General features: G+C 34.7%; 1 protein-coding gene across 4 annotated transcripts; it reads left to right on the top strand.

Annotated features, from left to right (window-relative positions):
- The first annotated feature begins 283 nt into the window (after positions 1–283).
- LOC129274298 (potassium voltage-gated channel subfamily H member 7-like) lies at positions 284–21,311 on the top strand. 4 transcript variants are annotated; one of them, XM_064108158.1, is made up of 9 exons: positions 284–336; positions 2,450–2,917; positions 3,345–3,744; positions 4,138–4,337; positions 8,400–8,652; positions 9,173–9,366; positions 10,194–10,308; positions 10,749–11,021; positions 17,425–21,311. In XM_064108158.1, the coding sequence occupies exons 2-9, from the start codon at positions 2,744–2,746 to the stop codon at positions 18,273–18,275; spliced, it is 2,460 nt and encodes an 819-aa protein (XP_063964228.1). In that variant the 5' UTR covers positions 284–336; positions 2,450–2,743; the 3' UTR covers positions 18,276–21,311. The 4 variants fall into 4 exon arrangements, with proteins under 4 accessions (XP_063964228.1, XP_063964225.1, XP_063964226.1 ...); XM_064108155.1 differs by having other exon boundaries at positions 10,749–11,093; XM_064108156.1 differs by having other exon boundaries at positions 10,194–10,317.
- Positions 21,312–24,128: the final 2,817 nt, after the last annotated feature.

Below are 24,128 nucleotides of genomic sequence, written 5' to 3'. Positions count from 1 at the left end.
ATTGGTAAGAATTGTTTTATTTGTTGTCATGTGAATGCGGATGTTAAAAGCACTATTGGCATTCAAGTTATATAATGCAACTTTTAAAAGAGAAATGAATGAGAAGTTGATTTTATTTAAGAGAATGTAAACAATCATTGTAGCATCTTGACTATTTTTTGAACAATGCATAATGCTATATATCCTCCCCTTAGTATATCTTCTTACATGATTTTAAGAATTGCGATTGTTATCCCTCCATCGTCAAAATGCATGCATTAAATATGAAACCATTTGTAAACGCCCTCTACCCTCTAGACAAAAGACAACTCGGTACCCAACCCAGAACATGCTACTGTAAGTACAATGCACTGTGAAGAAATTATTTCACAACTAAACAAAACTAACCAACAGTTTTCCAGTTCATCGGCTTAACAATTATTGACATTAATCCTAAAAAATTGCTTTGTACCACTAAAGATCTTGTAAAGGCTTTCATGCAGTATCACACTTTTAGAGTGAAAGTTAAAATGCCTTTTATGAGATTGTGAAATCTATTAAAAAGAGGACGAACTAGTCAATGCACCGTTTTCTAACATATACTTTAGGCTTAACGATAAATAAAAATAATAACCCTAGTCTATGCTCTAAAAATTATCTTCTCCATTTTGAATTAAAACCATATATAACTTCATTGAACAAAGATGAAAACATTTTCTGAACATCATATTAACAAAATTGTTTTTAAATAATAATTCTAATTCCTGTCAGCTAAATAAACCTTTTCAATTTTGAGTAGAAAGAGAATACACTAATTTCAAATATAAATTTCATATTGTTTCTTTATGTTCTCATACATCAGTTTTCAAGATAATTTATTCTCTCTTTTCTCCCTTATATCCCTTTTGACCTTTTTTTTCATAATTAACCTTAACAATTAATGCAGAACATATTTTTCTTTAAACTTTTTCATTGCTTATCAATATTCATACATTTTAGCAGGACACCTTTTTCTTTTGTAAACTATCTTGGGTGCTGATCAAATGCCATATATTCTAGCAGAACATGTATTTCTGTAAACTTTTTTGGTTGCTAATTAACTTTCTTACACTCTACCATAACACATTTTTCTTCACATTGTCTTGGTTGATCAAATTAACATATTTCTCCTCATTTTACCACATTCCTCAAACTTCTTGTAAAAAATCATTTTTTGGCAACCATAGGCATATAGAATTCTGTTTTAATGGCATCGCCAATGTAAGCCCTGCCACATGACCTTCTGATCATTCTATATTTCTTTATAACATTTTTACAAGATTGACATCATTTGATAACTACATAACTAATGTGTAACATCAGAGTGAATGACATGTGACCATAGCTTCATTTGCAAAGGGTGCTTCATATTCATATTCACCTTAAGAAGTACTTTGAATAAACCAAAGCATTAGAATACATTGAAGGCAGACATTTTCTCCATTGATTGCTCTCTTTGTGACACTAAACAATTTTTATGTCTATCGTAAATATGGTCTGTTCGTTTAAGTACAAACGTCAAGCAGAATTTCTTTATTACACATAATCCACAACATGCTTAAATTAAGGTATCAATTTCGTATATTTAATCTACCATTATATATAATATGTATTTAACATCCTCTAGCTGTTTTCACTTTTTACACCATCAAAAAAGTACATCTAACATAAAACTCTCAATATTTGCAAAATTATAAGAAACTAGTATAAGATTTATCAATCCTCATACAACCACTGATCCATTATGTACAGTTGTGATTATTTTCATAATTCCTTTTCATTATTAGTGAATATACTTGTTTATATATCTTTATATTAGAAAAGTTTAGTGGTTTTTTTTCAGAACAGATTAAGATTATTGACAAAATATCAGATATATCTTAAGTCATAGAATTTTTTTTAAATAACTATGCATGAAAACACGTCATAGTTTATAACTAAAGCTTTCATTGATACATTATACACATCAGCCGTAGCTGATCCTTGATGTTGAAAGAAAATGAATATAATTTTGACTGATATTGAGTAAGTACATTACCTTAATCGTTTTACACATTCTGCTATGCATAGTCACAGTAATACTTGAGAGCAGGGACCTGGACACGGAGGATTATTGTATTGTTACTGGGGGTGCTGAGCATTGTCACATCACCCCCAGTAACAATAGATAATCCTCCGTCGCCAGGTCCATGCTTGAGAGTTATCAATCAAAGTTTATAGAATTATTGACATGTATATATGTTTTGTATCCATATTTTTCAGGTATTTTAACACAATATTTCACTAATGCAAGTAAATTGTTTTGATGCATTTTATATCTCTTGTAATAACATTTCATTGATTGGTCTAATACATTTTGTACCAATTTATTGTCAGTGACACTTCAGAAAGATTTATAACTATTGATATATGATTTGTTCTTATTTTTCAGGTATTATCATTAGGCCCCGATGTGCTTCCAGAGTACAAGCTACAGTCGCCTCGGATCCACAAATGGACCATCCTGCATTACTCGCCCTTCAAAGCCGTCTGGGACTGGGTCATACTCCTCCTGGTCATCTACACGGCCATCATCACCCCCTACAATGCTGCCTTCCTCCTCAAGAAAGACTCCCCCACCCCAACCACCCCACCGAGCGATGACACCCCCTCCACGTCGACCACGGGTTCAAACAGCGCCAACTACAAGCAGCCGCTCACCATCATCGATCTCATAGTCGACGTCATGTTCATCATAGACATCCTGATCAATTTTCGGACGACATACGTCAACAAGAATGACGAAGTGGTCTCGCATCCCGGCAAGATCGCTGTGCACTATTTTAAGGGCTGGTTTCTTATTGATGTGGTCGCAGCGATTCCATTTGATCTCCTTCTCTTTGGTTCTGAAAGTGATCAGGTATGTCCAATAACCAAAAATCTGTTCATTTTTTAATAATTATTTAAAAGTATTACATGTATTTCATTATATAAATAGGACCGGTCCATTTGCAAGCCTAGCTCTCTGTAATAATGTATGTCCCCCCCAACTGTAAACTATATATTATGCTATGTTCTAGATTGAGATATTGGTTTCCAACCAATGTTTCTCATAAGGATTCCCTTCAATTTCCCTAATCGATGGCAGGCTAGTCATGGCACAGTCTGCTTCCCTCTGTTTGATAGTCTTTTTGACATTTTACTGCCAAAAGCATTTTCAGACACTCTGACAGTCATTGGACATTATTTTCATTAAAAATTATAACATACACCGTAACCATCATCTCTTAGATATAATATTTGTTTCTGTTTCTAATGTTTCATTCTCTTCTATTCACCCCATGCAGTCAACAACCCTCATAGGCCTTCTCAAGACCGCCCGTCTCCTCCGCCTGGTGCGAGTCGCCAGGAAGCTTGACCGCTACTCGGAGTACGGCGCGGCCGTCCTCCTCCTCCTCATGGCGACCTTTGCCCTCATCGCCCACTGGCTGGCGTGTATCTGGTACGCGATCGGGTCGGCAGAGCGACAGCAACTCGAGCATCAGATAGGGTGGCTGGATCACCTTGCCAACGAGACGCACCAGTATTACATAGACAATGTTACCAGCAGTGGGCCCACGATCAAATCCAAGTACATCACCGCGCTTTACTTCACGTTCAGCAGTCTGACCAGCGTCGGCTTCGGCAACGTCTCGCCGAACACCAACGCGGAGAAAATCTTCTCGATCTGTGTCATGTTGATAGGATGTAAGTTTGAAATAAACGTATGTTGTAGATTCTGATGCATCCAAGGAAATGTCTATGAAATATGAAAAATAGATCTTGTTTTCTCTGCACAATAACAAATTTACAAGTGAAATCAATAAATCATTAAATTCAATATTGAAGGATAGCAGTGGATCAATATTTTTGTGATACCCCTAAATACAATACAATGAACTTGTTAGTTGACATAAAAAAATGATAAGTGAAATTTAAGAAAATAATATGCAATATTGAAGGATGGCAGTGAATCTTTTTTTATGTGTGTGTGATATTGCCAAATTTAATTGAATAGAATTAATAACTCAAATAAGCCTGTTTTAAAAAAGGTTTACCATCTCTTTAATTTCACCACCTTCTATTTGTCTCTCCCTCTAGCACTCATGTATGCCAGTATCTTTGGTAACGTTTCTGCCATCATCCAGCGCCTTTACTCCGGCACCGCCCGCTACCACACCCAGATGCTGAGGGTCAAAGAGTTCATCCGGTTCCATCAGATTCCAAACCCCCTACGACAGAGGTTGGAGGAATACTTCCAGCACGCGTGGTCGTATACCAATGGAATTGACATGAATATGGTAAATAGATGCTAATCAGATTTGAAAGTGAATATTTGCATCCCAGGGGGGGGGGGGAGATACTCACGAAATAAGGCATACAGGGATTTGCCGCTGGAATGGGTCACTTTTGTGGAAGAAATCCCTAAACATGGGGTATGGTTTTATGCTGGAAAAACCCTAAACATGGCCCCAATTTTGATATACTGGCCTTAAACATGGGTCCATAGCCCCATTTTTAAGATACTGGCCTTAAACATGGGTCCATATTCTCCTCTAATTTTGGGTGATAACCTTTTTTTTTTTTTTGCTTGTCAAATTTTAATAAATTCTTAATAATGGGTACCTTTTTAGCCAAAATGACCCGTAAATATGGGTTTTGAACCTTCAGCCGCACACCCCCGTCCATTGTTATGTTGTTCCTTTGTTTTTCAATTTTATAAATTGATCATATTTTCAAGAAAAAGTATACACTGTAGTATTACATATACATGTATCTAAGAAAAAAATAGAGAATGAGGTGGATATCTTTGATAAATTTATATGTGTATAGTGTACTGTGCAGGAAATTGGTTGATTGGTTGAAAAAGAAAAATTATAATACACCCAAAAAAGGAGAGAGAGAATTTGTGGTCTTGACAGAAGTATAAGCAACGGCTCCATGCACTGTGCCAGTTTAGAAACTTAAAGGGAATGAAACCTTTAAAACAAGTAAGCTTGTGTCAAAACAGAAAAATCAAAGAATAAGAACATAGAAAGTTTGAGAAAAATCGGACAAATAATGAGAAAGTTATGAGCATTTGAATATTGCAATCACTAATGCCATGGAGATCCTCCAATTTGCAATGCGACAAGGATGTGTGATGTCACATGTGAACAACTTTCCCTTTGATGGACTTTAAAATACTCCCAAAATGTCTCTTTTTGCTTTTTCTTATGGTGATACAAAATCCATGATGTATTCTTTAAAAATCTGTATTACATGCCCTCCTGTAGAAAGAACACATGGTCTACTGATGGATGTGATAAAAGAGGCAGTTTAAGTGAAATATATACTTAAGTAATGGGGAGAGTTGTTCACAAGTGACATCACACATCGTTGTCGCATTGCCAATTGGAGGATCTCCATGGCATTAGTGATTGCAATATTCAAATGCTCATAACTTTCTCATTATTTGTCCGATTTTTCTCAAACTTTCGTTGATCTGTTTCTTTGATTTTTCTGTTTTCACACAAGCTATCTTGTTCCAAAGGTTTCATTCTCCTTTAAGTATTCAATTCCAGTAGTCTTATATTTCAGACTATTAGAGAATGTTTCAGCAAACCTAGGGTTTGGTACTGCAAGTTAACTAAGTGAGGTGTAGGAGTAGTTTTGTTTTATCTCTGCATGCTGATGTGATGTTCAATGGCACCACAAGAAGCTACAGTACAAAGTCCCCATTCAAGTCTGGTAGTCTAAAAATTCAGACTACCATAAAATGTGTCAGCAAACCTGGAGTTTTGGCCTGCAAGCTAACTCAAAGAGCTGAAGGAGTAGGGTTTTTTTTAATCTATACACAATGATGCAATGTTTTGCTGCACCATGAATTTAAGCAGTAGCTATACATATGTATGTGTCAGCAAACCTGGAGTTTTGGCCTGCAAGCTAACTCAAAGAGCTGAAGGAGTAGGTTTTTTTTTAATCTTTACACGATGATGCAATGTTTTGCTGCACCATGAATTTAAGCAGTAGCATACATAGGACAGAGTCTGGTAGTCTAATCTTCAGTAGGCCTGAGTCTTGTAGGAATTTTTTGTTCCAGAATCCAGTATCCCAATAAATGAATTCACAGGGAAGTACAAAGAAGTCACAGATTATATAATATTGATTTCATTTTAAACAAACATTCATTAAAAAAACAAAAATATTATAAGAAGACGGGAAAACCTTGCCGATGTTTACGTGGCCATCTTGTTCTTTTTGTAAGTAGGTAAGCTACGAGATGCATATAGAGTATGCCGCTCTCTATATGCATTTTGTAGCTTAGCTTCTAACAAAGACAACAAGATGGCCACGTAAACACTGGCAAGTTTATTTCCGTCTTCTCATATTTTTCTCGGTGGTCACCTGAAATGAATCAAAGTAAACTGGGTTATGCTTGGTAAGACTGAATAAAACATACTCAATAATTATGTTAAGATATTCAGAAGAAGAAAATGTTAAACTATTTGATATGCATTACACTGTTTTATCGGAATACCGGAACAAAAAGAACAAACCCGAAACCTGCACACATCGGACGGATTCCAGTATTCCATCCATTACGGCCCAGGCTTAATCTTCAGACTATTAGAGAATGTTTCAGCAAATCTGGGATTGGGTCATGCAAACTAGCTAAGTAAGGTGAAGGAGTGGTTTGTTTTCATCTCCATGCTGAGGCAATGTTCTAGGGCACCACTTTGAATTTCATGAGCTTTGAGACAGGGTCAGATTTCGTCTTCTATTTGTCATGACCTGAGTGCTCTGAGAGGAGACGGTTCTCCTCCATTTGGCCTCCACATGGAATGCGCGAAAGGGACGTTAGAGATGATATTGGTGAAAGAGAGCGGGGATCAATGAAAGAAATATGAGAGGGAGACCTTTCAGAATATTCTGAGGAGAGAGAAAGCGGGGTAGAAATGGGAGAGTCAGGAAACCCAGAAAAAAACCCAGAAAATTGTGTGAGAGAGTGGGAGGGAGAGAGATGAAAATGAAATAAAAAAGATAAACCAGCTCAGTGAAAATCATTAGAGAGAGGGGGAGGGAGAGAGACAAACAGACGGAAAGAAACATACAGAATAGGACAGAGAGAGAGAGACAGGAAGAGCGAGAAAGAGAGAGGTAAGAAGGAGAGAGAGAATGAAACTAGATTAGAAGATAAGAAACAAGTGATAGCACAGGGGCCCGTTGCAGAAAGAGTTGCAATCAAACACAACTAAAAAAATCTTGTGCAACTTGATTTTTAGCCAATGAAGCACCCGTATTTGGGACTTGCACTTGATATTTTGACTTGCGTTTAAGCGCAACTCTTTCTGCAACTGGCCCCAGATGTGTATTAACAAGGAGATTCTGCTGATTTTGAAATCAGTAGAAATGGGTATAAGAGCTTCCCACCAGGGCTGAGAAAATAAACACTCTTCCGGATTGAATAACAGAAGAGGTTTCTCCTGCTATAAATGCCATCAGACCACTTTCGTTATAACAACATCCAAATTAAAGGGCCTTTGAATATCATACACTTGCATGTGTATTTTTATATCAATTTTGAATTACTAAACTGTATCTTCGAAATTTGATCTCGATGATGGCATCATTATCTTTCTGAACACTCTTCTAAAGGATATAGATTTTTTTTAATTAAACTATTTTTTTTTATTACTGCTAACTTTCTTTGCCCCCATCCCACACAAACAAAAAGAAGAAAAGTGGGTAGAAAATCATCAGGTAGCACAAATTTTTTTGCTTTCATAGTTTTTCTGCTGATTGTTGAGTATAACTAATGTTTTTTAAAGCTTTACTCTTTTCTTCACAAATTGTCTATTTTGACAGGTCTTCCCGTACGATTTCTCCAGATTATTTCCAGATTTTCGTGCCAGCAGCCATCGTGGAAATGTACTTGAGACAACATCTGCGTCCAACTCATATTACAACCTCCTCTTAACAAGAATTCTGCTCCTAGGTGGCAATTCTGGGCTGTCTTGGAGCTGCCTTGTATTCCAATAGGCTTGATAGAGCATTTGCAATTCACAAATATATTTTCTGATCTTTTCAATCCAGGTCTTAAAGAGTTTTCCAGAGTGTCGCTTCTCCTCAACAAGAATCTTGCTTTCTAGATGGCCTTTGAGGACTGCTGCAATGGGCTTGATAGAGTGATAACAAATTGAAAAGAAAAATTCTGATCTTTCTTTTCCAGGTCTTGAAGAGTGTCATGAAGAGGACATTCGCCTGCATCTCATTATAAACCCTTCCTTAACAAGAATCCTAGGTGGCCATTTCAAGCTACCTCAGAGCTGCCTTCTCTTCCAATAGCATTGATAGTATATTTTCTGATTCTTCCAAACCAGGTCTTGAAGAGTTTTCCGGAGTGTCTTCAAGCGGACATTTGTCTCCATCTCAATCGGAACCTTCTCAACAACAGTCCGGCCTTCAAGGGTGCCAGTCCTGGCTGCCTCAGAGCCCTCTCCATGAAGTTCAAGACGACTCACGCACCGCCGGGTGACACCCTTATCCACCGTGGGGATGTCTTGAGGGCTCTTTACTTTATTTCCAGAGGCTCCATTGAAATTCTAAGAGAAGATGTGGTACTTGCCATCTTAGGTTAGTTCAAAATATCCTTGAAATTTGTCTTTTGACATGCCACTGAAATTATGTATTTCTGGGATTTATGTGTATTGTGTGATTTCTATTGGCAACATTGATGTACATTACATATATGTTGGATGTTTTGAAAATACTTTTCTTCATTTTTGTAGTTTGCAGTTACTACCTTTCATAATTACATTGTTGAACTATTGAATCTAGATATCTATTTTGGGTAACCTTAAAATGATTTGCAAATGATCTGCCTTCACAAATCAACAGTAAAATATGGACCCGGCTCAAAAGCAATGGGAAATCCTGTAGGAAAGAAAATCAGAAATTAAGTTTGTAAAATTTTTGTGTAATGTGAAACAGCATGATACTGAGAAGGTAAATGAACTGAAGTAGTTAAGATATTCATAAGAAATAATATAAATAAACAATCTTTGTTGATAAAATTTCCCAACAGGTGGAAGAGAATCACATAATAGATTATGACAATTGACCTAATGTTTTTATTGTTTGCTGTAATAAACAGGTAAAGATGATGTGTTTGGAGAGAACATTTGTGAACATGAGATTGTCGGCAAGTCGAAATGCAACGTGCGTGCCCTGACATATTGTGACCTCCACAAGATCCTAAGAGATGACCTTTTGGAAGTCCTAGAGATGTACCCAGAGTTTGCCGAACAGTTCACCAAGAATCTAGAAATAACCTTTGAACTCAGAGATGTAAGTGACCTGGGCCTTTTTTACCCTGTGTGTTTCGACTATAACTCACCAGGTGTATATGAGTTTGCCTTATTAATAGTAGAACCTCTCGCTCAAATCCAGAAATGTGGGATCTGATTTTGAAATTTCTCTTTTATTTAGAATATATATATTTTCTTACAAAGTGACCCATTAAAGAAAAATGAAACCCAATACCTTATACCACATAAGATCATTGATAAATACAAGACAATCAAAAGGAATTTACTTATATCCCAATCCTATTTCCCAGTATGGAGTAACACCTCTTCAAATTTGGGCCTATTCAGGTTCGAAGTCTCTGGATGGAGATTGCTATTTTGCAAGCGTATAGCCAAAATTGTGACATCAGCGACAAAATCCATATATATATATATATATATATATATATATATATATATATATATATATATATATATGTTTGCCTATTATAGATTCTCTTTAACCAATAATAAACAAAACATATTATTCAAAATTTGTTTAATAATATATCATAGTTACAAAAAGTGATTTGAGGAGTTTTAATGATAACTTTGACACCCTTATGTACAATAACCAAAATAGGCAAATTAGCTAGCAAGAAATTTTGATTTGATTAGTTCTCACTAATTTGCCAATTTGGAAATCATAGATATGGGTGTTAAATTTATCATCAAAACTCATCTAAGCATGTGGTTTCATATTCCTTTAACCCTTTTTGGAACATTATCCAAGTACCCCTCCCTCCCCCATTCCAACCCCTCATTATCTTAATGCTGGATATTTGTGTAAAGTAAAGCTTTGAAGAAAAAAATTGTATTTTTTTTTAGGAACAAGCTGCATTAGGAAAGGAGCCAGAACCTGAGATTAAATCTTGCAAGATTCCAGACACAGTACTCCATGATGAAAGAGAAAAGCCAAATGATTTCAAATACCAGCCGAAAAGTGAGATTGGTAGTGTATCTTAACCTTTTCTTGTTACCAGTATTCTTTATGATAAGATGAAGATTCAAAATAATATGTTGGCTATTTATTTCTTTTGATGAGGTAACTAGTTTCATCTACTACATATTGGTAAATTGATTGAAAAATGGTTTAGATTTTATTTTTATTTTATATTATTTTTATCTAAGTATATCGAAATTGTATTATCTTATTACTCGTTTATTTATTTGTCAATTAAAAAGAAAAAGATCTACTTTGTATTACATTCTTGATTAAAAATTTATAGATAAGTTTTATGAGATAAATAATGTATTTTACATTTCATTGAATTTGATTTCTTTCTAAATCACACCATATGATTATTATCACCATTCTGTCCTTCATTCTTCAATTTACTTTTGTTTTTATTGATCCATGTTGTTTAACTTGTCCATTACCAGGTGTTATTAATAAAGACGCCCAGGCACGGCGAATGAAGTTTGCGCAGAACCAATCGGGCAGCTCCGGCCACAACAGCATCCCGACCCTCGACTCCAGCGACGACGACGAGTGCGGCAGGGGCATCCTCGAGTTCTCGCCCGACATGGCGGGACGCGACGTTACCCCTGCCCCCGAGATCCTGCAGGGGCACGAGGAGAACCGGAGGAGCGGTGGAGGGGTTGAAGGAGGAGGTGGTGGGGGCAGCAGAGGGGGTAGCTTCAATACGATAGCAGGTATAGATTCGCATTCCTGCTTTCCTTCCTTCAAAGACTGGTTGAATAGGGAGCAACAGGGTAGCGGTCAGGGTAAGAGGATAAACTTGATGTTAAAGAGAATCCTGCCCATTCCTCGCTATGCACCAACCAACCTATTGTGGTCTAGTTAGATAGCACCCATGGTGTTTTACCCCTCAACACCGCACAAGAATCCTGTCTAGTTATAGTTCCAAATTAGTAATTATTTATTACCTCACTTTAGCACTTATATAATTTTAATAAGCACTTATTTATAATTTAAATTAAGCACTTATGTCCTAGTTTTAATGTAGCACTTGTGCTAGTTTTGGTTACCACTTATATGTTATTTTTCCACCTGTATCAAAACGTCCCCTTTCCTTCGTAAATTGATATCCTATTATGCCAATTTCTAGCACTGTTCTAATTTTGTTATGTTATATACCATTTTTTTTTTCAGTTACATTATAATTTTATTTCATCTTGTGTATTTTTTTGGGAGGGAGAGCCCTGGACTCCTGTTACACATGCTTCTAAACATGAACTGTAGGCTGTATCAAGCTCAGTCCACCTCCGATGCAGTTTGAGGCATGACTCGGTCCCGCAGTTACATGAGTGAAACACTAAAGTTGACTTAATGCCTGCTTACAAATACTTATGAAGGGACTTGAGATTCCAACGTTAAAAAAGATTCCACACATAATCTCCAAAATCATTGAAATAATTGATTATTATTTAAGTCTATTACTATATCTTCTTATAACTGAATTTTGGTATCTATCTTTACTTTCCTACATGATTTTTTTTGTTTGAAAAATGGTTTGATTTAATTTGATTTGATATTAAGTCATTTAATACAACATTCAACCCATCAGCTCTCTTCTTTCGTGAACCCCTAAACCCCAAATCTTAACATGCTATAAACAAAGAGTTTTTTTTTAATCTACATGTACATATTTATTTTTCAGTCTTTCAAATTATCTTATATAATCATCATGATCTATCTCTTTACCCTTTTCATAAATATTCTATTCTCGTGCTTTAGAGATAAACAGTTGAGGCCAAAATTTGACATACACCCATGGAATTCAGTCAAATTTGTTCACTTGCCAAAGATCGTAAAATTCACTTTATCTTCAGAAGTATAAATATTACCATGACGAATTTGGTATCAAACGAAATAGTGTATTAGGTTCTTTCACATGATTCGGATGCCGTTGGGATTAAAGTATATTTCAGGTGGAATTTTCTTTGGAGAAAAAGAGTAATATTCGTGCCAAATGTATTCTATTGTTTGATTTTATATTTTCAAACATCGTTTCATAGAAATATATAAATGTCAAATCTATGATTTATATTACATTTTCTATCATGATATGTCACCACTGAACAAAAAAGTGTAATCTGAAATGTTTGTGTTGAGAAGTAACTAGTTTGTCAACCTTTTATTTTTAATTTGTCTAAAATATGAAGATTTTTGGGGAAAAAACAACACCTAAATATTTGTCAACTCCTGATGACAAAGCAATGTGATGAAGGGGCATGATATACTCATTTGTTTGATATATCAAATTCGTCATGATAGCACAAATATTTCTTGAGATACAGTAAATTTCATGTTTGGCAAGTGTCAACTTTTCTTTGAATTTCCTGGGTGTATGTAAATTTCTGGCCTCAACTGTATGTCATTGACCTAATAAGTAACAAATTGAATTTATATTTTATGAACAACATATATATACTTGACAAAGCATGTATTCCTTATCTAAGTTTATAACTTGTATTTTTAACAATACATGGCACATCACCCTACTTACTCACCAGCTCAGTCCAAAATATATACTTTTTATACACTTCTCAATTATTCATGTTATCCAAATATATACTTCTTGGTAGTTCGTAAAAATATATCATTAATTTAAAGGGATGGTCCGGGCTGAAAGTATTTATAGCTTAATAAATAGAGTAAAATTATCTGAGCAAAATGCCGAAAATTTCATCAAAATCGGATAACAAATAACAAAGTTATTGAATTTTAAAGTTTAGCAATATTTTGTGAAAACAGTCGTCATGAATATTCATTAGGTGGGCTGATGATGTCACATCCCCACTTGTTCTTTTGTATTTTATTATATGAAATTAGGTTTATTCAAATGTTTTCCTCCAAGAACTAGAAAAATTGGATTGACAACTGATTTAGTGCATTAGATATTTCTTGCTGCAACTTATTTCATTATAAGGGAGACATATTATTCACACAAGTATGAAATAATGAAAAAATTATGATTTTATGTAATAACATAAGAAAACGGAAAGTGGAGATGTGACATCATCAGCCCACCTAATTTTGCTTTTAAACTTCAATAACTTTATTATTTGTCATCCGATTTTGATAAAATTTTCGGCATTTTGCTCAGTGAATTCTACTCTATGTATTAAGATATAAATATTTTCAGCTCGGACCATCCAATTAACACTTCCCCTAATAGTCTTCCCTATTAGAATCCTTGTTATACCTTCCCTTTATTCCCTTTATTTGCACATTTTTTATGAATCACATGGATTGCATGATTCCTACATTATTGACTATAATATGCATTGCATCTTAATTGTTATGTCTATTTTATCTTACTTTCAGACCTGTAGCATTGATATGAAATGCCTTTACCATTTTTATTTGATTCAGTATTACCTTTCTTTATTGTAGTTGTTTATTATGTTATGCACATCCTTATGAGTGAATGGCAAACCCAGTCAGTTTGTAAAAAAAAATGGCGAAATTATATGCAAGCTTAACACTTTGGCACTTCATAATTGTAAAGGCATGCATACCCTTCATGGAATCCTAGATTTTGATTGGTTGTTGAGAGATGGTGTCATGGTAGTTAACATTTGTTGACAAAATTATAACAATAGTAACTTTTAGAACTTTCAGAACTTAAGCATACTCTGCATTTCACAACTAAGCATTAGGAATGCTGTGCTGAATATACTCATGAATATATAATCTTGTTTGTAACAGTGCTTGCCTGCACATATCATAATCAATTCTACTCTATCTTGCATTTTCAGCATGAATTTTAGAATTCCATTCTCTTCTTATTTTCAACCTATTGCATTTCTGCCTTCTAGTCAATTCATACACCAAGTTTCTTTCTTTAGTAGAAAATACATATATCATTTTACTACTTTGGATTTCAATCTAGAAAAGAGATTTCTGTGATATTGATTACTGTAACTATAGAAAGACCATGTATCCCTTTCCAATTAAGTGCAAAATGTTTGTCATAGACACCCCGAAATGAACTATTGTTTCATGGACTTTAGATATTATGATAACTATTTCCTAAAAATCTTTTATTCATTTGGATGGGGAATATCAATAATTCTGTGATCATTTATCCAAGTCCCACCAAATATTTGAATAGCCTGTATAGTTGAGGGAGGGCAAGGCTGGGGTGGGCTTCGACTTGTTCTATTAGATGAAGACAGTATCACTTTTCTCAGATTCTCACCATAAGCTCATTCAGGACCCAGAGGAGGGAAGAAAATAGGTTCCCTTTATAGCTTGACAACCCCATGTATTTCATCCCTGGATCGGGAAGGCGTGGGAGGGATGCTTTATCTGTCATTTGCTTGACACACTGTCACTACACACTTGTAATTTTTTTTTAATATTTCACGTTTTGAATCCATGTCATATTATAGTGGGACCTTTTTTAAACTTTAGGGTTAGAAATGACATACATGTATATCTGAAATTATTACTTTAATTTACTTATTTTATTCACTTCATATCACCAATAATTTTGTTAGAATTTAATCACTTTATTTATTTTTTGCACTCCTAAAGATGAAAGGATACAACTGATTCCTCTTGATTTTGCACAAACTTCACCAGCTTCAATAGAATCTAGAGGTAGAATTCTTGTTCTAATATTAAAACAAATATAACTTTTCTTGACAAAATTCCACATTTTTAGATTTGCCCCATTAACTTTAAGTTGATGCAGAATCCTTATGTCGTGCTGATTATGTAACAGAGAAGACCAGTATTGTTCAAAGATATAAAAACAAGTGTTTAAAGTTAAATCATCGTAAAATCCTTCAATTTGAAATTTCATGGAAATAATTTTCAAATACAAAGAAAGATTTTGCTTAATTTTATTTTACGTAGAAATGAAGGGTTGATATGAGCAGGCAAGCATATTGAAATAAGTCCATTGAATATGCCCCCAAGGACCTGTTGCACCTGTTACATTAAGAATTAAGAACCAGGGCCCGTATTCCATAAACGAGATAAGCTCTCTGCTTAAGTTTGAGCAATTTGTCTTAGCATTTTGCTTGTCTAAGAAATCTTCCCTAACGATATTCTATATACTTTAAGACATTTGTCTCAAGTCAGAGGATATGGCTAAGCCAAAGTCTCAAATTCTATGACGTCATGAGAAAATTGCAACGTCGCGCAACTTTTGTCGCGAACCTAACAGCTGCTCCGCGGTAAAAAGTATATGCGTTTTATGTGTCAAAGCAAAAATCACATTAAAGAAATATCAAGATGGAGGCTGAGAAAAAAGGAAGGCCAATTTCACTGAAGGAGAGAAAATTACACTAATAGCAGAAATAAGAGAAAGGGAAGAGATCTTGAGACCCACGCTTAATTCACATATTAGCCATTCATCCTATATCTGTCTTAGTCGCGCAAAAACTCTTAGCCAAATTCTAAGACAAAATTCTTTATGGAATACGCGTCTTGGCTAAGAATTTTGTCTTAGACAGAAAATAAGACAAAATGCTTAGATTTTTTACTTAAGCATGCTTATCTCGTTTATGGAATACGGGCCATGTTGCCCTCAACTTACCATTGATTGTTACTTTGTCATCAGTCTCAACTACCTTAGAAAGCTTTATTCTGGTTGGCTATTTGCATTGTTTATGATCATGTTCACTATTATTGTTGGTGGTATGATCATTGGTACATGTAAATTTCATGAAGTGAGTTCTTAGTAGTGTAATATACACACTGGCAACAACATTAACAAAGGAAACCTCTGTAATTACCGTGGCACATAATGAAAGTCGTCGTTTATTTGTATAGGCAAAGCTTGGTTCGGAATCATGTGATGGATTTTTATTCTTTGCATCTTTAGTGACTTACAAAGAGAGTTAGACCCACGGCTCAAATTACAAACCCAAAATAAGTTTGCCAAAATGGATGCTTAGTTATTTTCATTTATTGAAAAATTAGATCCTTATTTTGAACATGAAGTAATGCCTATTGCCATTGTTCAACTAATCTGGTTTATTACCCAACACTAAAAACTGAAATGTTTAATGAGCAATTGAAAGGTTAGAGGAGTGACATCCTTTTCCAAATGTTGCATTAACCACGTACTTTAAATGGTTCAATCCAACATTAACATTTTTAGAATCAGCTTTATGCAAGTTTGGATATACCATTTAGAAAGGTTTTCACTGCTCCCGCCTTTTAATTGCTGATTTAACATTTCAGGTTTTAGCGTGCCGATTCAATGTAGAAAAGTTTATTGCGAAATTCAAAGTAAAAGGAGAACATAAGTTTCGAAGTTTATGGTTCACATCAGCATGAAATGTGCATACTGTGCAAGATATTTTGAAATTCTCAGCAGTCTTAAAGGCCAAGTCCATCCCAGAAAAATGTTGATTTAAATCAATAGAGAAAAATCCAACATGCATAACGTAGAAAATTTCATAAAACTCGGATGTAAAATGATAAAGCTATGACATTTCACAAAATAGTTATATGAACGAGTCATTTACATGCAAATGAGAGTTGATGTCACTCAATCACTATTTCTTTTGTTTTTTATTGTTTGAATTACACAATATTTCAATTTTTTAAAATTAGACTAGAGAGACCAACTTGATTGAACAATAAAATCTTAAAACAACTGTAATTTCACATGTTCAGATAGAAATAAAACTTTCTTTCACATGACAATGAGGGGAAAATTATAATTTTTCATAAAATATAATACAAAAGATATTGTGAGTTGGTGACATCATCAGTTCCCTCATTTCATTTGCATACAGCCCAGGATATGCACATAACAATTTTTGGAATTAAGCAAAATTTAAAATTGTCATAACTTACTTATTTTACATCCGATTTTGATGAAATTTTTAGTGTCATGCTTGTTGGATTTTTCTCTTTTTATTCAAAACAATTTTTTTTGGGGGGTGGATTTGTCCTTTAAAATTGATTTCTATGTCATGATTTCTTGATTTCATAACTTGTTTTTTTCATAGATTGAAGATGGAGCGTGTCTGTCTCGAGTAAGCATCTTCCATCTTGATATGGGTTTTGAGCTAACGAGCATGATTTGAAATTTCATATTTTTAATCTATTTCATCTCATTCGCAGGTGCATTAGCAGGAGTCAACAATATAGTGAATGCTGTTACGGGTACCAGAGGGGCAAGTCCAGACTCATCCCCGATCATGAAGCGAAAAGCACGGCATTATTCCAATAACCAGAACGGGAAGAACGGCCAGAGAGGTTCTCAACAACCAGATATCATTGTAGAAGATGTGAGCAGTTTTGTATCTAATCCCGATATTGAGAGGCGGTTAGATGACCTTCAGCGTCAGATGAGTCGCTTGGAGGTGAAGGTGACCGGGGACATGAACTCTATTTTGGACATTCTGCACAGGATGCATCAGATGTACGCGTCGCCCCCGCAGCTGCTGCCGAGTCGCGTCAGGCAGCAACGTCCGACCCTCCCCCGCATGCGCTCGGCTCCCTCGCACCCCCATACCTCGCATAGTTCCAGTTCCCCGGAAAGGAGCATCCTTAAAACCCACAGCACGGACTTCCCCGCTCCCCCGCACAGCAAGAGCAGCTCAAGGCATGCACGAACTTCGGCTCGAAGTGAGCCCTCGTTGACGGGGAGCGGAGGAATGGGAAGGCTGCCCCAGGATCGTGATGGAGGGGTGTCATCTCTGGATAGTCCAGAATCGGTAGAAGATGGCCCAGTCAGCAGGCGGAGACCTAAACCTCCCGAAAGCTTGATCCTATCATCGTTGTCAGATGTCTCTGTAGATAGTCATAGTAGTATACACTCGGAGGAGGCCCCTGTCTCCTCACCCCTCTTCACTCAATCTGCCCACATACCAAAGAGCAGCTCCATGCCGGCATCCAGCTCCACCAGGATCTCATGGAATGGAGCTGACGGAGACTCCACCAGTCCACCAATCAGGAATACTGATGTATAGCCAACTTGCAGGTCATGGTCCTAATTGACCAATGAGGCACCCTGTTACAACACCCAAAATCATGGTTGTAGCTGACCCAACAGCATCCTGATGCAGAGTGACTGTAGTTCTTGATCAACGCTTGCCATAATCAGCACCTTTGATGTATAGCCAACCCATAGGTTAATGTTTGACCAATCATGAACTTCGATGTGGCATCCAGAATCCTAGTTAAACTTGGACATACAGGTACCATTCAGGTTCATGATCCAAACCATGGTCATGGTTGTAGCTGACCAGTTAGAAAAGCTGACCTATTTATGGGGTAGCAATTGACCAAGAGAAGAAATGATTGTATTGGCAAAAGCATTTAGGAATATGAAGATGTGTTCTGTAATACCATCCAAGATCTTCAATTGAATTGGTGTTTAAACCATTATGAAAAGAATATCTATGCTGTATGAAGCTACATTGAAAAGGCACAAGTGTGGCTATTTTTGTCTTGGTTTATACGAAATTGATTATTTCTAGTGATATAAAAGTAAAGAGTTGGATTTGGTGTCAATATGGTATGCTTGGAAAAAGTCAATCATTGAAACAGTGATGAGGTGGATGGGTAGACATGTTGCTACTGGGGTAACAAACCTTGTATGTAAAAAAAGGGAATATTTGTGAATGCATGGGAGAGAAAAACATAGCTGACATTATATTGTATCCGATTGAAAGAGAGATGGGATTCAAATTCATGATCAAAACACAGAAGTAACTTCCCAAAAAAATGTGAAATACAAGGTTTTGTCAAGGTACCAGCTTCATTTTAGGTTTAGTGCTTAAAGGTTGACTCAACACCAACACCAAATGGTCAACACCAAACTTGAAATCACCCATTGTATTTGCCCTGCATCATGGCTGGGTCACCCAGCTAGGACATGCAAGAATACTCCCCAGGGAGTGGTGGCTGTGTATGCACTGTATTTGGGTAGGACTGATTGGGTGTGATGACTTAGGTGATGATAATCTGTTAGTGCTTAGACATTATGATTATTATTGTTAAAGAAATAGAGCTAAACAAATAGTGTAATGCGAGACCAAAAGAGTAGAAGAAAAAAGGACAAAGAAATATTAAAGAAAATCATTGGTTGATGGCTATTGTTAAAAAGGAAATGTTCGGCCAGTATTAAAGTTCGATATATTGTAAAGAGCTCTTGCATGTTCCAAACTGGTATTTACCTGAAGGTATATTGTAAAAGGAAATTGATAATTATGAATAGTGAAGAATTTAAAGAAAGTGAATAATGTACAAATTGCTGACTAGATGAATGTTGAATGGCCTTGTATTCTATAGATGAAAGAGAAAAAAATACATTTTCCTAAGATCAGTATCTTTAAAATTACCTTGTGGACATTAGGACGGGTCCCCAGTTTTCTGTGATTATGAAAACTTACGATTTTCTCACAATTAGGAGAGTGCACAAATTTTTTTATGAATTTCAACGAATTATTTTCAGATAATTAATATTTTCTTATTCTAAAACGAGGAAGAAAATATGAGAAAGCATTACAAGACAAAACAAAATGAAATCAACCGTAGATCTGCAGAAAATTTGATCAAACCAATCTATAATCGAATTTACATACTACAGAATGCACTCATACCGGTCACTTCAGTTTCGCTTTCCAGTGTCCGCCTCTTTTTTAGATTTGACATTTTTTATTTGTAATTATTGCTTGGTCATAAAATTTGTGTATGTCACCAATGAACATAAAAGTTTAGCGTACTGGAGAACGTCGAATTTGCAATCCAGGAAACTAAGAAAATTGGGGACCTTAACAGCGTTGCTGAATATATCCTGTGGATATACGAGAAGGAAAGGAAAGCTTTACATGTGCATAGCTGCCAATTTAAGAGCCACATTGACAGAGCTTTAAGGATAAATCTCATGTGCGAGTTACATATAATTTTTACATTTTAATTTCAGTTCCATATTTTGTTTGATTTAAACCATATTGGTATAATATTAAATTTGACATTCATAATACTTTGATCTCTCACCTAAATAATTGTTAAACATAAATAAGTTTGGTCTCCTTGTGTTTTAAACCATTATGATCAATTTGTCTTTCTTATGAAGAAGTAGGTTTTCATTTTATTTTAGTAGTAAGTATTATACAATGATTTATTTTCATAGCATATTGATCCTTAATTCGGTGGATTCACAATACGATGCGCCATTTATCGATTGCAGCGGACAGGCCGAAATTCGCAATGCCTCATGGGAAAAAGTTGACATCTGTTGTGCGCACTAGTACTATAGTGCATGCATGCATGCGATTATTCAGCACTGGCTGATGCGGCTCGACCAGATATGCTGTTTATTAAGGTCCGGGAGGTGGGAGGGAAATGTACACATATATTTCTAACCGTTTTGGGTGAATTCTTGCCATATGGTTATCGTTTTGAAGCATCACAGTCACATTAAAGTATACTAGCACTGTGCGCGATGTCGAACCCAAAGTTAGAAATTTGGCCTGTTCACTACAACTGATAGATGGCGCACGATATTGTAATTCCACCAAATTCTAGAATAATGAATCCTTTTCTGGTTGTGCCATATGTATTCCCATTCAGATGTTTTGATTATTCAGAGAAATTAGGTGTTTTACATTCCTTCCACGTTTTATATGTTACATGTTTTTATGTTTTTTAAAGATAATCCCAATCCCCATTTGTATTAACTATATGTCAGATATTGACATTATTGAAAATGATGTCTTTCCCCATTTATGCAGGATATATTTTTTTTGTTCAAGAGATCACAAATCTTTCTTACTTTTTATCTTTAAAGAAAATGGTTGGTATAATTTCAACTTTAGTTTTACTTAAATTGTGTGGTCTTAATAAATAATTTTGAGTATCATTATGGCAAGCCAAATATAACATAACACTTGAATGCTATGAGCAAAGTTTTTTTAGCATGCTGGGCATTAAAAATAAAGAAAACAATAAATATATAGTCTGGGAATGATAACTGCGATAATTTTCTGCACCATTTCAAGCGTTAAGACAAAAACCTAATCAACAGAGGGTAAAGAAAGCCCTGAAAGCTATAAAAGATTAACGGTCAAAAAAACATATTTGGCTTCCCATAATTATAGCTTACATTGAACCAGAATTCAGAATATCAACTTGTAAGTCAGTGAATACTGTCAAGTAATTTAGTATTGATGATTGAGAACATAATAATTGTCATCAAATATTTTTCATCAGTAATTAAGTATAATTATAAATTAAGTATGTCTGATCTAACGATGGCTGAAACAGTGCTCAATTGTATGTTCTAGTTTTGCCTTTGAAAATCAATTCATGTATAAGAAGCCAGCTGTGTGCAATCTGCTTTGGAGATATATTCCAATTTGAATATTCAGCATATTATTGAGATAACATATATATCAAATGACTTAAATAATTGTCATATATATCTGTATTGCGCTACACTTTAACATGCCAATTAACTTAAAGATATGAATAAACTATGTATTTTTATTCACAAGTGCATGTACATAAATACTATTTGAACAATGAAATCGCTGTGTGTATTTTATTGGATTCATGCCACTCATACCATTAATTGTCTCAACTGTTCAGAGCACATATACCTTGCGAGAGGTTGTGCTGGCATATACACTGTGCAAAAGGTTGTGCAGGCATATACATTGTGATGTAGCATTACGTGTGATTATTCTCAATGGAAAAAATATTTTACACAGCATATATATATTGCAATGCAAATTTGCTGATCACTGATCTCCTTCGGTGTCCAACCATGCAATCGTGACTCAAAATTCATTGAATCTTTTCAAGAAATTTCACAGATGCTTGCTGTAACAACAAGAATACATATCTAATTTATGCATATTAAACCAACTAAAATTTGTCTTTAAGTTAAACTATGTTTGAAAATTAAAAGCAAAAATACCTTCATACATTTTTTATTTTTTATTTTAGAAAGAATGAGAAAATCCATATCCTAGGCTCCTAATACAAGATATAACTTTTGAATATTAATATACAATTTACTTGAAGTAGTATATTATTGCAGTCAAACTGTTTTCATTTTATTACTGTGTTGGGGATTATATAACCCTTAATCTGTATTCCTAAGTAATATATTGAAACTTCTGTCCTGTAAATGAATGTAATAATCAGTGGCAGGGTTTACCTTTTTTTCAGATTCAGAAAGAGATAGCTTGATGTATTAAATGCATGAATAACATTGCAATGCTAAGCTCAGAAACATTTTGCGTACTAAGTCCATATGATATGAGGCATCCATATTTTTAGAGAGGCAAACTACTCTAATTATGACAAAAAACACACTGCACAGTAAAATATATTTACCACGTTGTTTAAGCCCATTACTCTAACAAATAAAGTTTTAATCAATTTTAAAAACTTTTTTAAATTGTTTAAACTTTTTAAAAGTATTTGTTTAAAACTTTAGAAAATGTTTAAAACTTAAAAAGTTTAAACTTATGTTTAGAGCTTTAAGCATTAGTCTTTAGAGTGGCTAGTTGTTAGAGTGATGCTTAAAATTTAAACAGTATCTATTCAGAGTTGCATGTACTAACCCATGATATCATTCAACATGACTCATGACATCATAATCATATCTTAAGGACCTTTGTCCATGCAACTTTTGATCTTTTTTACGGCTTGAAGCATATGCACATTTATTGGAATAAGTGGTTCAAAATGTTACTTAAACACATTTATTAAAGTGAGATGTTTGATGCCATGCTTCAGTATGTAATATCCTGCTGATGTTATGTTATTGAGGATATATTTATTCAATTATCATTGTAATAAGTCAAGCATTATGCGTTTTGTATTTTACATGTACTTATATCAGAAAGGAATACAAGCAATTTTATAACATTATATAAAGTGTGTGAAATTTTGCTAATGGCAGAAAACGGTTATTTCACAGTGTATATTAAGTATTTGAAATACATGTTTTTAATTATGGCAAACTGTTACTTAAGCTCAATGTAGCACCTTTTGAAAGAGATTATTGTATTTCCATATTAGTGATTCAATTACATTAAAATATATATTGGCAGTGTCTGGCTGGTTGAAAATATTTTAAAATGCCATATTATTTCAAATATTGGGAAAAATGCTTAATAAGAAAAATGTATGAAACCTGGTATTAACTAGTTCGTTCAAAATATGATTTTAGAATAAAATTTTTATGAAAAAAAATAGTTGTCCTACTAGAACTGCTGCAGTATTAGTGCTTGCAACTGCTATTAATGAGATGATGACAAATTTCATTGTTTTCAGTTTCATTCTCGATACTTAATAACTAACATATTCAATTTGACTATATTTCAATCTTATGTATAGTTCTAATGGAATTTTCAGTATGGTATTTGTTAAAACAAGGAAACATTGTAACAATATATCTATGGTATAAACCTACAATTAGAAGTGTGATCTGCCTACAGCAATGATACTGATAGAAGCAAAGAACTTGGCAAAGACAAAATTATCAGTTTTGTCACCTTTTCATAGAATTTCGATTTTACGATTGGGGAGTCATAATGAAACATTTGATTTATTTAAATTGATTTCATTCTTCATCTTTTCATTTTTAACTACAGACAAGTCAAAGCAAATATTAATCGAACATTGTGCGAAACGTGATGAATCCATTTTGATTTTTAAGGATAATTTATACTCTTTGTTGCATGAAACACAAGAGCATTTGATTCAATTTCCAATTTTTCTTAAGACCTATAACTGATTTTAGGGCCTACAACTGACTTGATATTAACTGGGCATTTTCTTGCAATTTTACCTAGTATGATATC

This window comes from Lytechinus pictus, chromosome 13 (assembly GCF_037042905.1).
Source record: "Lytechinus pictus isolate F3 Inbred chromosome 13, Lp3.0, whole genome shotgun sequence".
NCBI lineage: Eukaryota > Metazoa > Echinodermata > Echinoidea > Temnopleuroida > Toxopneustidae > Lytechinus > Lytechinus pictus.
The sequence above is the reverse complement of the archived record's forward strand: the minus strand, read 5'-3'. Positions and strand labels throughout refer to the sequence as shown.